The sequence below is a fragment of the Ambystoma mexicanum genome, chromosome 9 (assembly GCF_040938575.1).
Source record: "Ambystoma mexicanum isolate Mex_15411 chromosome 9, UKY_AmexF1_1, whole genome shotgun sequence".
NCBI lineage: Eukaryota > Metazoa > Chordata > Amphibia > Caudata > Ambystomatidae > Ambystoma > Ambystoma mexicanum.
This window is the reverse complement of record NC_090931.1, coordinates 1,014,342,399-1,014,358,275: the sequence shown is the minus strand read 5'-3', so window position 1 is coordinate 1,014,358,275 and position 15,877 is coordinate 1,014,342,399. Positions and strand designations below refer to the sequence as shown.

The window sequence follows — 15,877 nt, the reverse complement described above, 5'->3', positions numbered from 1 at the left end:
GCACATGTGTGTGCAAATAAAACCACCTTTAAAAAAATAAAGAAAAGAAATCACTACTCACAGAACAATGTCAGCAAAACAAAACATGATGTGTGGGTTGGCAAAAGAAATGTATTTTATGTTTCACCTACAAATCTCCATTGACACTTGAAGAGCCACTTTGTCTTCATGGAAAATTTCAGCCCAAGGTAGGCCCTGTTTCTGGCTGTGGTCAAAACTTCAAAGGAAATCTTCCACTTCCATCCTGGATGTCACATCTCCAATCTAATGACCACCCGCAATAGAATGTCCTGCTGAAGGTGTCCAAAGCCCAGTGTTCTCCGGACCTGCTGGCTCTGAAAGCAGGGACTTCAAAGGAAAGTCCTTCCTGGCTGGAGCATGACTAAAAGATGTGAAGACTGGAGGCTGCAACTTCAAATAGCAAACTACCAACTTCAGAGAGACTCATAAAAAACCTCTGGTCACAGGCTGACCCAGTGAAAACAAATGGCCGGAAGGCAGAAACTGTCATTTGTTCCACATAAACATTCACAATTAATTTAAAAGGAACATTATCATTCAGGCCTTTTTCTCAGCAATCTGGTGAGCGGGTGGAAAATGAAATTAGGAATATGCTTAATAATTTACATCTTCATAACTGTTGTGCTTTTTATGGAAACGGTGGAAATGTGCCACACGACCATGCTACATCATACACATTTGGCGGTTGGCTTATCTAATTCTCCATGATCAGCTAAAACAGAAAATATGGTTAGTATGGCAGTTGCTAGTAAAATTATGAAGTTGTGATACATAACTAGTTTTTGCAAAAAGTGGAAAGGAGAACAAAGGATGATAACAAATGGGAATAGACATATGTTACTCCAAACCCCTAAACCAATCCTGTTTAAGGGCAGAGAGAGAAGGGTAACTATCCAATACTAGTGGCAGGGTTTATTGCAGGGTACTTCCCCAAGATTGTAAAATTGGTGATATAATTGCTGCTATATGAGGGGGACAGCACTGGGGCAGAGAACACACAAAATAGGGAGACAGAAAAAGGAGGACAGAGAGAAGAGAGACCACCAGGAAGGCAGCTGAAACTTCCCATCCGACAGCTGTAAGGTGACACCAGAGGAGATTGCTGAGAGTGCATTGGGGTGGAGCTGTCAATTTCCAGGAAGGCCTCAAAGCTGACCGGGTCCTGTGGTGGAGAGCGGGAGGCCACCTTTGAGAGTGGAGTGACCAGACGCCTGCCCTATCTTTCCAGAGTGTCCTGAGATGCAGCTGGCATTCCTGAATCTTAAACAGAGGCTTTCGATGTAAGTAGAAAGCCCTGGAAAGCCAAAAGGTGGGGGTGGAGGGGGGAAAGAGTCTTCTTGCCTTGAATCCTTTCCCTTTATAGTGGGTGGGGGGCAAGACTGTGTAGATCCTTTGCTTATGTAACAACAAATATTAATATTAATTATTTCCCCATTTGGCAGAACACTACGGGGTGAATTTTGTTAAAATTTGAAATTAACAAAGCTCACTTCCCAGTGTGCGCTGAAAACTATAGCCTATAAATTAATTTGGTAATTCTTGTTGTCCAGCTGACCCAGACTTCTGTAAGGAAGATGGGTGTCTTTGCTCTTAAATCAGTCCAAACTTTTTATCCAGCTTCCCCAACACAGGCCTTTCAGTGAGGTTAGGTGTCCGGGGGGGGGAGGGGTCTGAAATCCAAAATTCCCCAAAGCATTCAATGTTTTCTGTCTGACTTCCCAACATAGACTAAAGCAAGGGGGGGGGGTATGCTGAAAAACAAAGCGATAAATCACCCTGTGTTTGTTCTAAACTAAAAGAAAGGTTGGGCGAAATTATATTATTGATTAGTGTAATTATTTTGTGAAGTGAAATTGAAAGAAAAAAAAAAAAAAAACTGTACAATTGTGATTGTGTTCTTTTTAACTCACTTTTGTGATTTATTTATGCTGAGAGAAGTTGATTGTGTTGTGCCACGGATAAATTGGTATTTTCGTGCTCATCTATTACTTTTCATTTAAATAAATACCAATATATTTCTCGTACACCGGCCTGGTTCTTGGCTCATTGTTAGCTCAGGAGCGAGGGATCCAGAGGGCATGATATGTGACAGAGATAGGGCTAAAAAAATAATTTGTCAAACAGTTTGTTGAATAACCTCTTGAGTGGCGAGGGCAGGGACTCCCTGTGTCTAGGGTGGTTTCTCAATAAACCGTTTGAATGCTCAGGAGTGTGATTACACTTGGGCATATGTGGCGTGGGTGGAGGTTGAATGAATATGGTTGGCTTCCGAGTTGTCATGTTGGGTGTGACATCACACCACCTGTGTGAGAGGTATGCTTGCATGTGTTTTGCTGCCTCGTTCCATTTATTCTGCTGGTGTATGTTGAGTGTAGTTAGTGTATGCAGAGAGAAGTTGTTGTGTCACTGTACAGTGTTTGGTGATGCTTGGTGATGGTTGCAATGCACAGATATTTTGAAGTGAAGATTGAGTGTTTGGCAAGTACCTTTGTGGTTGATACTCTTGTTGGGACGGTCTGATTTGGGTGATGTTTGGGAGAGGATTGCAATTGTTTTGTGTCTGGAATGGGAGGGTGAAAGTTGGTTGATTATGTACCCCTTCTGTGCTTGTTGTTCCCGTTATGGGCAGCACCACCTTCCCCGAGTGTAAGTTTGTTGGACTCTGGTGGTCAGGATGTCCCGACCAGGCTCTGCTTTGACAAGGCGCATTGCATCCGGGTCCGGTGCTTGGCAATCTGTGATCCCCTCTCGGTGTGTAGTTTGTCTTTGCGTGTTCCCCTATGGGTGTTTGTGCCAGGGTGTGCCAGACTGTGTATCTTTTTGGGCCAGGGTGTGCCAGACTGTGTATCTGGGAGTGGCAGCTCCGGATGGAAGGTTGTTGGTTGTGGTGGAGGAATGCTGTGTGTGTGTTTGAATGTTGTGTGTGTGTCTGAGGTGCTTGTTTGGGTCTGGCGTGTGTGACTTTCTGTATGAAAGGGAGATGTGGTGTATGACTGTTTATGGGAAGGGAGATGCTATAATGCGAGTTAGTCTTGTTCAGTTTCACTGCTCAGGAATGCATGCTGATAGAATATTGGTGTATGCATGTATGATAGAATATTGGTGTGTGTATGATAGACAGCTCAGGCAGTGGTCGAAGTGTACGAAAAGAAGTAGTGGAACTATGTTCCCTGCTGGCCTGTCCCTGCTCCCCACAAACCCCATTGCCACAACCCCTCCCACACACAATGCACCCCCAAAACACTTGCACCTGCCGTTTAAGGGAACGTTCAGTGCAGTGCACTGAAATTGAAGGTTTCAACTTCTTCCTACACTTTTATTTTAAAACAAAACCATTCCGGAACGGTTCCTTTTAAAAATAAAAGTATAGGAGCTGTACAAGGTAATTTAAAAAAGTGTAGGAGCACCGCTCCCGCTCACTTCGACCACTGAGCTCAGGAGAATGTTGAGTGAGTGCTGTGTGCAAGTGTTCCATGAATGCCAGATGGGGGCCTGAGCTGGATGTGATAAGATGGTCGGTGGTTCTGTCCCTTGTCGCTGGATATTTTATGGTGCCTACCCGTCTGCTTGCCTTGTACAAACTTACAAATAACTGGAGTCGTACATACGTACCTATGTATAATAAGAGTATCCTGGATCAACTCCTATGGCTCCACAGCTGGTCTGTGTACTAAGGGTCTGAGTACTATGAACAATCATAACAATGATGCATGTATTGGGTACACAGTTCATCCGTTGTGGCAGCACCTGCCCAGGTTGTGGCTTTCCAAGTCTCTGAAAGTGCAGTTGTATTTCCACCGAGTGTACTCGCTGGACAGTTTGGGGCTTACAGTTCACAGGAAGTGCTGTTCCCATGCTGAAGGGCTTTGTGGAAATGAAGCCTGATAAGTATATAAAAGCTACGTGCGCAGGCATCGGTGCCAAATCCACACAGTTTCCAGCTTGCTGAAGATTTTCACACACTTATAAATAACCTTTTTCCACAGAATAATTAATGGAGCTGGCGACTGTTTTTCATACCACTGGTAGGAAGTTAGTGCAATTGGCTTTTTCCTGTAATTTTTCCTCTTTGAGTTCGATGTTTTTTTTGTTTTGTTTTGCTGCTTTCCCTTGAGGAATTTGCTGATGTCATGTGCGGCCTCTGGAGGGACTAGTTATGAAAGATAAATGTACAGGAAGTTCATTTTGGAAATTACAATGTTTAATGTTCTCATGAAACAAGCCTGGAGGAAACTCCGCGCTACACACTTATTTGCCCTCCCACCACTCAGGAGCAAGCACAACAATCATTTCTATTTCATACTTGAGGACTACTGCTGCTAAAGAAGTAACCGTTTCATCATTTTTATTTTATCTCACAGAAAAGCGTGGCAGCGGTAAAGCGCAGAGCAGGCGAGAGTTGCCTGAAGCCGAGGAGGCAGGAAGGGTCCTCAAGCTATCGCCGCTTACCTGCCCGAAAGCAAGTTGTTCCTCCCTGGGATAGGCCCCTGCGAGACCCAGGCGAGAATCTGAGAGATTTGGCAGCCCTCACAGTGTGCAACACGCTATACCTTCCGGACCCAGCAGCCACAGCACAGCGACGGACAAAGCGCCTTATCCACTCACCGAAGGGGCCACACATCTCCCCCAGCGTCCGCCTGGGAGCCCTGGAGCAGGATGATTGAGGCGCAGGGCGGAGCACAGGGCGCTCCCGCCAGGGAGGACCTCCAGGCCGCCCGTAGGATCGAGCGCTTCCCCATCCCGCTCGACAGTTTGAAGCTCATGTTCGAGAAGCCCACTCGTATTGTGGTGCTTCCGGCCAAGAGAGTTGGCAAGAAGAAGGTAAGAGCCGGTTGCCTCCAGAGTCCAATGCATGGCTTTTAGATCCTCTATACTACCCCGCATTCCTGGGCTCTCACCCCGCTTTCACCTTTAGGGTGTGCTGTGTGCGTGATGCGGTCCAAACAGAGCCCATGTGTATTTAATGCCTTTGTTCGACTTAGTTACTGCCGAGTGCCGACTTCGTGCTTAAGAGACACACCGGAAGGCCTCAGGGTGAACGAGGCATATCGGGGGCTTTTTTGGAGTCAAGTGCTCTATAAATTCAATAAATAAATAAATAAATGCTGGCGCGGTAAATGTCATTTCCCGTCACCAACAGCGCTCCAAGTTCACGAATCACAATGTTACTATTCAGACACATTGTTTGGGTATCACCCAGTAATGCTTTTTTGCATGTAAATAAAACAAAAACAAGTTACTGTTTTATGTACTCTAGCAAAGTTACATTGGTGTCACCTTTTAGCTACAATCAGAAAAGTGGCACACGCTGTCTGTCAAGTACCCACTTCAGGCATTTCCCTATGGGAAAATCCGAGTCTGATCAATAAACTACAATTACCAGAATCAAAAGTAAACTCTCTGGCATGGGAACATGAGATTTAACATGACTTCAATGCATTCTTTCTAATCTAACAAAAAAGGCCAGCGGCATGCCTGTCCCTGTATGTTTGTCCGATGGAGTAGCTTCACCTGTTGTCACCGCTAGAGGGAGCTGTTGGCCTAGGATACATAGTCTACTTTGTCAATGAAAACCTGCACTTTGGCCCATGTATGCCGGTCTGTTAGTTACAGTATACGTTTGTGATCTAGGCTACGTTTAAGGGACTGAATGAGTCTGACTACTGCCCCTGTGGGCGCTCGATTTCTCCAAACCACATGCCAACCAAGTTTACATTTCTCTCACAAAATGTGTGTGCAACACAATGTTTGACTTTCTTAAATGTCATCATGTAGCAAATTAACATTATAACATTATTCTACATTTGCGTAACATGCCTTTGTCCTCAATGAGCCCAACGCAGCCCTTCTGTTTTTATGTTGCCTCCAACCCCTCAGTATTTCTGATCTCTGCATGAACCAGATGTGCCTCTTTAGTTTTCCAAGCCCGAAATGCCCGCTCCCTCAACACACACGTTCATCCAGAATTGTTCCTTCTGTTTATGGCTGTATTGAAACAATCTATTGAAAAGTCTTTTATGTTTAAGAAAAACACAACATATCAACTATCTACACTGCTACAAAGAGGTTTTAGCAAATGCATGACTAAAGTAAAAGCCGTTGTCAGGGGGAAGGACTCCCTTCCCCTGATGGTACAGTTCCAAACAATAATTTTATTTTTCTTCTGGATGGGCCAGTAGAATGTCTCCCTTCTCCTGACATCCGGTCTCACAAAGCCCATGGGGAATTACTCCCTTCCGCAGGCTTTTTGGACCTTAATTCCGGTCCGGGTTACCAGGAGAATTACGCCCTTCCCTGGTATCTTGTTTTCAGTTCCTTGCAATCAGGGGGAATGACCCTATTCCCCTGGTCTACTTTACCTTTGGCTTCACACCTACAACAACCAATTCTTAAGTGTTAGGAGGGTCCATGACCCTGGCTTCTTTTCTTCTTTGATTTGTCTCTCTTGGTTCACTACTTTGCCAAGGACTACAACAAGAAAGATGACTTGCATCCCTTTCTTACTGTTGGTCCCAGACACAGGTTTCTTCTCTTTACCTTGCCTACTCGGTTCACTTCCCTGCCAAGTACTTCCATAAGGAAGATGACTCGTACTTTGTTTAGGGTCAGTGACCCTCTTTTGGCTGTTATTGGGCTTATCTCTGCCACTGTTGTGAGGGACTCTCCCTCTCAAGTTGTCTTTATGGTGCTTGGGGTCTTCGACCCTTCCCTGTTGGTCAACGGGCTTCGTTCCACCACTGCAATGAGGAGGAGAAGGTTTGTAGGGTTTCTGCCCCTGCAGTACCACCCAAGCGTTATGATTACAAAGGACAACTGCATGCGCCCTCTTGGTGAGCTTCCCCGCATCCCCTCTGGGTCGTCTGTGCCACCTTTTTACCTTGTTTTGGCATGCTGCTGGGGCTTCCTGGGATGCAGGGCATTTGGTTTGGCTTCTCCGGCATGTTGCTTTCCCTGCTGCTGTGCAATGGCGTTCCCTGCTGCTGCCTGCGTTCCTTCCTCCGCTCGACAGGGCTGTGTAGACCTTCCATTCATCAGATATCGTGGACCTGCCAGTGTCCTTGGAGCTCTCTCCCTTGGGATTAGCGACTCAGGTTTGCATCTCCCACTTTCGGTGTGCAACACACCTGCAGCCTTCTGCGGATGTCCGAGACCAAGTGTTCAGTCCATTGCTAATCTTTTATACACTGTTGCCAGCAGTGTCTGGGCTCATTGTATAAGACCTTTGCTCTTGCATGGGTTCTATCTTTATTGGTTTGCTGTGCCAACTCATCCCAGTACTTGGATTACTTGTTTTCCTGTTGTTGTTCTTCGTCTCATTTCTTTCAAGAAACCTGAGCTACTCTGCCTTATAACAGTACATAGGTCTACTGCCTACAAAGAGGTGAGCAGAGGAAGGAGGGGCATGAGTATGTGGGGTGTGCTATTCTTACAAGGGCTTTCCACTAGATGGTCGCCCTTTTCCCCAGAGGGAAGAGTCCATCCCTATGAGATCCTCCCACATTATACCACCCCCAGAGGGACTATTTGGTAGCAGCCGCACCTCCCTGGCCTAATGAAAAGGGTTCCCTCTCGGGGAGAAGTGACCACATCTAGTGACTCGCCACAGTATGCAAATGTATTCTGTTCTGGAAGTAAAGGCTCTTCCAAGACCTTTTGCATGTTCGCCCTTCAATGGACCTATCTGTTTCATTGAGGTATATGCATATTGCAATACATGTGTGTGTAACTATTTCTGACTGCTGATGGTTCTGTTCTTCAAAGAATGCAGAGGTAGGCCTATTCCCTCATCTGAGAGTGAAATGCCAAAAAGGTAACTTCATGATGGCATGAAACTGTCTACCTTCTCTCTCATTGGTCTAAAATCCTAAATTATGTGGTGTTTAACCTCATCAGAACTTACTTTGAGACTCTTAAGCTCAGTGACTACGCCTCTAGTGTGATTTCTGCTGCCGTTGCTCCACAGAGTACTCGCCTGTTGAAGAGTGGAAAGTTTACTTTCAGCAAGAGATTGTGATAGTCCCTGCCATTATTTCTAGAACTTTAGTGTTGGCTAATTGATCTGCCAAATAATGTCCTGTTTTGTCAGGACCTTTTTTTTATTTTAGAATGCCCTTTCATTTTCTTTTCAGTATATCATGCTATTTTTGAAGTCACCAAATCATTTATGAATTCCATGATTCAAGTGTTTGTTTTTGGCACAGAGCAGTCCCCTGATTTTTCAATGTACCAAGTGTTCTAAAATCCATTTCAGGTATAATCTAAATTGCTCATTTTCACTGGTTCCTGGAGTTGGGCTTATGGCAGTGAGGATGGTGGATATATGACCATCATCTCTGCCTCCTAGCTACTGCAGAGACTAATGTTAGTGCCGGCTGAGTGTTTGAGGGTGTCATTCACTTAAGCATTTCACATAGCAGGTACGTCTTCCTTTTCATTCTTTTCTGTGACTTGGTAACAATATCATCCACATGAATGGTAGCCATTCCCTGGCAAGTGATCTCTTCATCACCTTGTAAGCAGAAGCTAGATAGACCTCCATACTGTCATTTTGTTTTTAAATCTTCATCTTCTAACCACTTCTCCTCAACACACCCATGCAGGTCTTCTAATCTTTCAGCCATCAGACTATTTGTTTGTTGGCCATGGCTGATGTCTACAGGGTAGCCTTGCAGAAAAAATATCCAGGAAGTAAACCTTGAATTGGAGATATTCGTAGTCCATATTTGGTTGCTGTGCAAATATTGGAGGAAACTAAGTCCCATCTATAATATGTGCCCCATGGATCAACATACTTTAGTTATTCAACAGCCATACCAATGCCAGGAGTGTTTTTTATTTTTTTTTGCATTATAAAAACGTTTGGGAAAGACGTATTTAATTGTTTCACATTCTCTGTTTGTGAGTTGCCACTCTTCTACTTCACTCTGGCCTTCAATAGATCGATTAAAGGCTGAGAGATTGCTGCGTAATTCCCTATGACTGTATTTGGAAAATCCTAAGAGACTTTAAAAGTCATGTAGACTTGTGTAGTTCTTCAACTTCAGTAAAGCTTCACCCATCCATTTCTGAGAATTCAGGCAGTTGGCTGTGATTTCATGGCCTAGAAAGTTTACTTTGGTTCTACACCATTGGGCTTTCTGGATTGATCATTTTGCACCTGTGCTCCTTAATTGTGTCAGTACGTGGTGGATCTCCAGCAAGTGTTCTTCCACGCTTTTTTAATTAAATCACCCACTTATGCCAATTCCCCTTTGACTGCATGGTCCTGGCATTTCGTATAAATATATACATGTATTCCCACTGTAAACATACCCAAATGGCGTATGACCACACACATACTGATGTCCCTGAAGTTATAGACCAGTGTTGATATTGGTACTGTGACAAATCGAGGGAATCAGTCACTTCTCCCCAGGCCCAGGCGGAAGCCTTTCAATGGGAGTCTAGGGAGGTGAACCCACTGCACAATATTCCTCATAGGAGTGGTGGCAAGCGGAACCGCACAGGGAGAGACCTCAATATTGGGACAAGGACTCCCTTTCCCTTAAATAACTCCCTTTTCACCACACTCAGAAACTCACTAATACCATATCAGTTGACAGAAAGCCAAACTCCTCTTACATCTGCTATGGTGATATCTTTAACAGAGATAAGTACTTGAGAAGAGTAAGAATGTAAGATTAATAGAGTAAGGACCTTCAACTACTGGGACGAGTAAACCCAAAGGAGTTATAACAAGTGTAATTCAATGACGAGAAGCTCAACTTGCTTGTGCTGTGTACCTGTATCACTTTGGACATAAAGTCCTCTTGATGGTTGGTGAGGTAGGAATGGGAAGTGTAATACAGAGAACCACCTCCCACAATGTTTGAGGCTAAAGGTATCACCACCCAAAGGTTGCCCTATAGCGATGAAAGGTACCCTCTATTTACGTGATACAGTGGACAGTGCAAGCACTGACGAAGGGTACCTGAGGAAACAGCAGAATTTAAGGTTCAGAAAGGTCTCAAATACTTAATAGGAAGGAGAACAAGAATGGAATAAGACACCAAGCAATACATGGTAGAAGGCACTGGGATGAGGAGGAGAACAAAGGAGTGATATGGATATACTGAGGTAAGCCCAATGGTGAAAAGAAAGAGCAGGGACCGCTACAAGAGGTAGGCAGGGCACAAGGCACAAGGGGGCAGGGCCGAAAAGGCAGAGCAGGGTGACCAACTCAACCTAGACCATTAATACGCTCTGGCTTGCAGGGTTTATCAGCTTTTATGGCAGACTACGTGGGAAAAATGGATGCAGGCTTCCGAGTGCCCAGTTGCCATTGGAATGCAGTGTGCCCAAAAAACCATGCATGCATGGCAGGCCGGAGCAACAGAAGACAAGGTGCTCACCCACTGCAGCGTATGTGGGGCAATGGCCCCCACCGGATGGAGTATCAGGAACCGAGGAGCAGGGCCAGCAACTACCGCCAATGGGAGGTATCATGACAGGTACGGAAGCGCTTGCGGGAGCACTGTGTTTGTACCTGCATGCCACTCAACAACATACTGGGAAGATCATCAGTGGCGTTATGATGAATATAGACCAGAAACAGAAAAAGGACTCCCTCGGGCTGCTGGAGAAATCCCAGACCCTCGTCATAAAAGTGGAAGTAGAGAAAGGGAGAGAGAGAGAGAAGCTCAGGAGTTTGGAATCGGCTGTGAAAGGGAAGCTGATGTACCGGGTCGAAAGCTGTTTCTTGAGACGGAGGAAAGCTGTGGAAAGCCAGGCCTTACACCTACCTGCTTGAGAGGCAGGACTTCTGAAAGCTGCAAAGGTAACGCTAGTCCCAGGAGGGACACACGAGAGAATGAGAAGCAATAGGCTAGAGAGAGCCTGCATGTTTGTCTCCAGTCCCGGGAGGCACACAACATCCTGACAAGGAGACCAACCATGATAGAGAACACGATGGAGGACACACTGTTTACTTTTGGACTATACAACAGATGACAAGCACCTTAGTTAGTTAGTTGGTTAGGTAGGGAAACCCATAGAGTAGGCATAGTAAAGCATGTTTCCTTTTATTATTTGAATAAAGAATCTTGAAATGACAAAAACGGTTCTGTCTCCTCCTTCTGACTTACCACAGTACTGAGACAGTCCAATATCCATTTGTCAAATAGAGTGCAGGGTATACTTTAGAACCTTGGCTCTCTGCAAGTCCCTGATTAATATATGGCAGAGGCCACCATGACAGGTTTACCCTCGTGTAACTTAGTTCTGCACCGTCAGAACTAAAGGTAGTTTTGATTGGACAAATGATCCCATGGGTCTTTAGGCATTGTTGTATAATGTAGAGACATGTGTCCACAGTCGTATGAAATGATATTGAAAAATTCAGAAACAATTGTCTAAATGGTTTTCTTTGTTCGTCAGACTCACAGGCAACAACCAGTCTGATCTGTTCTTCGACACCTGACCGAAACCTTGGAATATTTCTGGAGTGGTCATTTCTGAAGTAGCTTCAAGATGAGTAGAACATCTCAGTTTATGGTATTTACCTGGATGGATGATTCTTTAGTACTTTAGTTACTGGGAACTCCTAAAATTATTTCATTTTCTAAGGTATGTGAAAAACCAGAGGTTGTTTCACAACCTAGTCCCCGGAAATCCTGTACTCGGGTGGCCTGGGAAATGCCTGTTGGATCCTGACCCTGGGGGTGGACAAGCGAGGGAGCATCACCTCGGTAGAGGGTCCTCGGGTGTGGGGGAGAAGCACCCAATAGCATCAAATTTTTCCACAACCCATCTAACCCCCTATCCCTGTTTATTTTGTGGGAAACTACACAGGGGCATCATTTAGGGGTCACAACTGCAACCTCTGAGGTCTCCCTTGCTACCCCTAAAAAAATAATAATCCAATTTAAAACAAAACTTCTTTTTTTCTTTTTTTTAATAAAAGCTTCTGGGCAGTGGTGGCTAGCGCCATGTGGCCCTTTGCTTCTGGAGTGACAGGCTTTCTTGTTCAGGCCTCTTAAAAAAAATAATTAAAAAAATAAAAAATAAAAATAGAACAGGGGTTCCACAAGTCTAACACTTTCAGCAATGACCCTAAAAAAGAAAGAATAGGAATACCAAATGATGTGTATTTCTGGAATTCTATACAATATTTGCTAGACTCATTAAAGGTTTATTTCAGGTACACTTCAGGGAGTGAGTCACTGATTTTTTTTTCTGCTTTTAAATACCTCAAGTGAGCCTTCATCCTTCTGAGGTAGATACATGAGTACCAACACTGGTTGGGTGATATTGTATGTATATTTTGTTCTATAGAAAGCGCTTAAGCGTCAGTGCGTTGTAATGCACATAATTATCATTTGACCATGGACGTCTGCTTGCATTCACAGTAATTTGGTAATATGGGCCTGTACACACTGATCTTAACGATGCATGGTACATATGGAGATCCATTCTTGTATGAAATGTATATCAATTATGGTAATATTGTAACCATATTTTTCGTAGTGTACTTAGGATCAATGCTATGTGATGCTAATTCCTGTTTTGTAAGGAGTGAAAGGTCATGTTCCATCGCTTCCTGCTATATCACTTTGGGGTGGGGTCAAATGACATCACTTCTGGTGATGACATCAGAGGTCACGTGTCATATGATGTCACTTCCACTTCCCCTGACATTTTGGTGAAATGACATCCCTGAAACTACAACTCCATGATTCCTCCCCTCTTTGTTTTGACAAAAGTACTGCACCAAGGAGGTTAAGGAATGAGGTCAGATGGATTACCTCCCCGGACTTGCATTGGCCTTGTCCCTGTAATGAGGCCAGACTGAATAAGGCACATAGCTCTAATAATGTACACCTGCCACTTATTAAGACTCCCTGTGAAAATACAATTTGGCGTGTACAATCACACTCTGAGTGAGGCAGGAACATCTCTTTCGAGGCTGATGCGAACCAGGCTGTGGGAGTTGGAAGGCCAATGGGCTGATGAACTATTGAGAGGATCGAGAATAAGCCGGGTGAAATTTCCAAGCTTTCGGGAAGCCTTGAGGGTTCGAAATGCAGAGCCGAGCGAGTGGAAACGAGAAACTTTCCGGGTGCCAGGAAACAGCCTGAAACCCTGCTAGTGGAATGGCAAAGTCGGGGAGGAGCAGAGGAGGTGCTGGTAATGGCTTTGAAGTGCAGGAAAAAGATGAAAGCAAGTCATTTAGCACAACCAGTCAGTTATCGAGAGCAACACACGTCTGGTTAATGTTAAAGAGAAAGGGACTGTGATTTGAAAGGTGAAGGTTGCGTGTGTGCAGATAAAACAGAATAAAGAGGACAATCGTTAAAGGCAAAGGAAACAAAGTATCAGATTGGGCACAAGTCTCTGTGAAATGTTATAAATGTTATGAACTTTGTTTTAAAACATGCTACAAGCGGAGATCAAATTAAAGAAATTTGAATAAGAGGAAAATGAAAGATGTGAACTGAGTCGAGTATAAGCACTTTGGAAAGGGCCAGGAAGGCAATTGAAAGAGAATAAGAACTACAAGTACCATGAGGCATTGGTGCTACACGAAAGATGTGAATTGTGAAATATGACAAGGGGGCAAATGTGAAATGTGAGAACTACAAGTGCCAACAAGCACTGATGGGGAAAATCAAGAGGTATTGGTTTTCCCAAACTTTATTGTTTAACAGAACGAGAGGGCAGATGGAAGAGAGCAAGAGTCATAAATACCAAGAAGTATTGGTGTCACGAGATGGATTGTGAATATTGAGGGGCAGGTCGAAGTGGTCATGCAGAGGTCTAGATAAATTCCTTGAAGCTTCAAAAGTCTTCGACAGGGAGTTATATCTTGGATAAAATGTGAGAAAGGGTAGCCCCACGAACAAGAAAACAGGCTTGAGGCTAGCAGAGGGAAGCCTGTGCAGAACTGTGAGAAATTGAAAGCATATGAAATAAGTATTGATGGCAAGATGGTTGAAGCCTAAAGAAGTGATTGAACTACCAAGAGTTAAAAGTCTGAGATTGAACAGTTGAACTGCACCAATAAGCCAAAGTGTGCAAGACTGATAGAACTGTGCCATCCACCTATGCTTTGTTTATTGAGAGACTCTCCAGTCCCCATGGGGTTGAATCTGGGGAAAGGAGTTGATGCTGAAGTCTGCCATTTATTTTTGACACACTATTTTCCTTTTTGTATTCCCTTAACACATTTGTTATCTTGAGCAGGAGGGCAAGGTTAGGTATTCTTACAATAGGCCTTTTTCCTTTGACCAGACTGACTTGGATGTATTTATTATTGTTTCATTGTCGAGAATACTCCCATTTTAGAGTTGGGGCAAGTTAGGAATTTACCATCCCAACCAAATTCATAATAAATATTTTCAAACTTGTATCCATTGTGTCTGTGTGTACTGCTTGATACCATGCCATGCCATGCATCACATGTAACATTCTCTACCCATAAGGAAACGGGGAATACACCATGACATTCCTCCCTTGTCAAGTGTTGCTTGACCACTGATGGTATTTGTTAGGACTCTTGAAAAAACGATTGGAATCGACAGCCAATCACGTAGAGATATTTTTAGACACAAATTACACTTTCTCTACATCATGGATTTCAAAGATAACATTTGAATCTTGGTTGACAATAATGATGCCAAACTCCTTGTTGCCAGAGTGTTATTTAAATTAATAAAATCTTCATTGTACAAGGTTTGTCCTTTTCTGATTTTTATCAGCAAAATAGATTGCAGGTATTTCCAGGAATAATAGCGTTGTCTTTTTCTTGGACTTGGGCAGCATAAGGCAGCAATTGAGCAGACTGAAATCCATTATTGATCATTAAAATCTATTGTAAATGTGATAACAAGTGGACCAGAGAACATGTTTTACAACAGTGTTTTCTTAAGGAATGATGGCATCAGCTTTGCACGATTCTTTCTTAAAAGGAAAATAAATGAGTGCCCATCAGAATGTCTCCAAAAACTCTTCCTTGGTCCAAACCTACTTAATACTAAACTTTGACCCTACCACTATAAAAGAATAACCTAAAGTAAACCTAGGAAAGAATGACTCCCTACCGCCTACTCTGGTTTGGCTAAAGGTGGTTGGTTTTCTGAACCCAACCCAAAATAAAAAATCTCCATTTCTTTTCCAGACCCTAAGCCTCTGACTGTATTTCAAGCAGCTGTAAGTCCTTCTCGTGTCTTGGTAGAGTTTGATCCTGGCCCCTATCCAAAAGGTCATTTTTCTGCCAGGTTGGGCAGTTCATAGAGTTCATGCCCCATGTTTCCCCAATGCCTCTGGGGAGGTGGTCTGCCTTGTAGATATTTACACTCCAGTGTCATGGAATTTCCTGTGTTGTCTTGGCTGCAAATGTCTCTCACTGCTGCTCAGGGTACTCGGACTGTTTGGATTAGCTGGCTCTTCAGCTCTTGCTGTTTGCTCAGTTTTCACACAGTGTCATGGGGTTTGTTGTTGCTCAACCCTGTGTTTGCTATCCAAACCCTTCGGCCATAGTTTGGCATTTTGTTATCTTACCCCTTAGTGGGGTCTATTGTTGCAGAGCCTGACATGGATTATGAGGTTTCTTAGCCTTACTTGGGTATTTTTTTTCTTGCTACTTTGTAGGATCTCCACCCAATCTCTGATCAGTGCCTGCTCTCCAGCTGAGGTGGTAGTTGTGGCAGGTGGTCTCTCCAGCCAGAGCAATTACACCCTTCCGACTCTGCTCCAGTCCTCGTTCTTGGACTTCGGGCATCGGTTCTTCCCGTCCTGGACTGACTGGTTCTAAGGGTCAGTTCTGGTAGATGTCAAACAGACTTTTGAGCGATTCAAAGCCTGAACTCTAGTAATTTCC

At 44.0% G+C, this 15,877-nt stretch overlaps 1 protein-coding gene across 2 annotated transcripts in view; it reads left to right on the top strand.

Moving 5' to 3' along the window:
* The window catches only part of XIRP2 (xin actin binding repeat containing 2), a 1,616,993-nt gene that overhangs the window by 374,191 nt on the left and 1,226,925 nt on the right, over window positions 1–15,877 (top strand). Inside the window, exon 2 of one of the 2 annotated variants that reach the window (XM_069616273.1) lies at window positions 4,383–4,842. In XM_069616273.1, the coding sequence (XP_069472374.1) occupies window positions 4,678–4,842 (165 nt within the window). In that variant the 5' untranslated portion in view covers window positions 4,383–4,677. Of the gene's footprint in view, window positions 1–4,260; window positions 4,843–15,877 lie in introns of those variants that run through there. The other variant, XM_069616274.1, reaches the window with a different exon arrangement.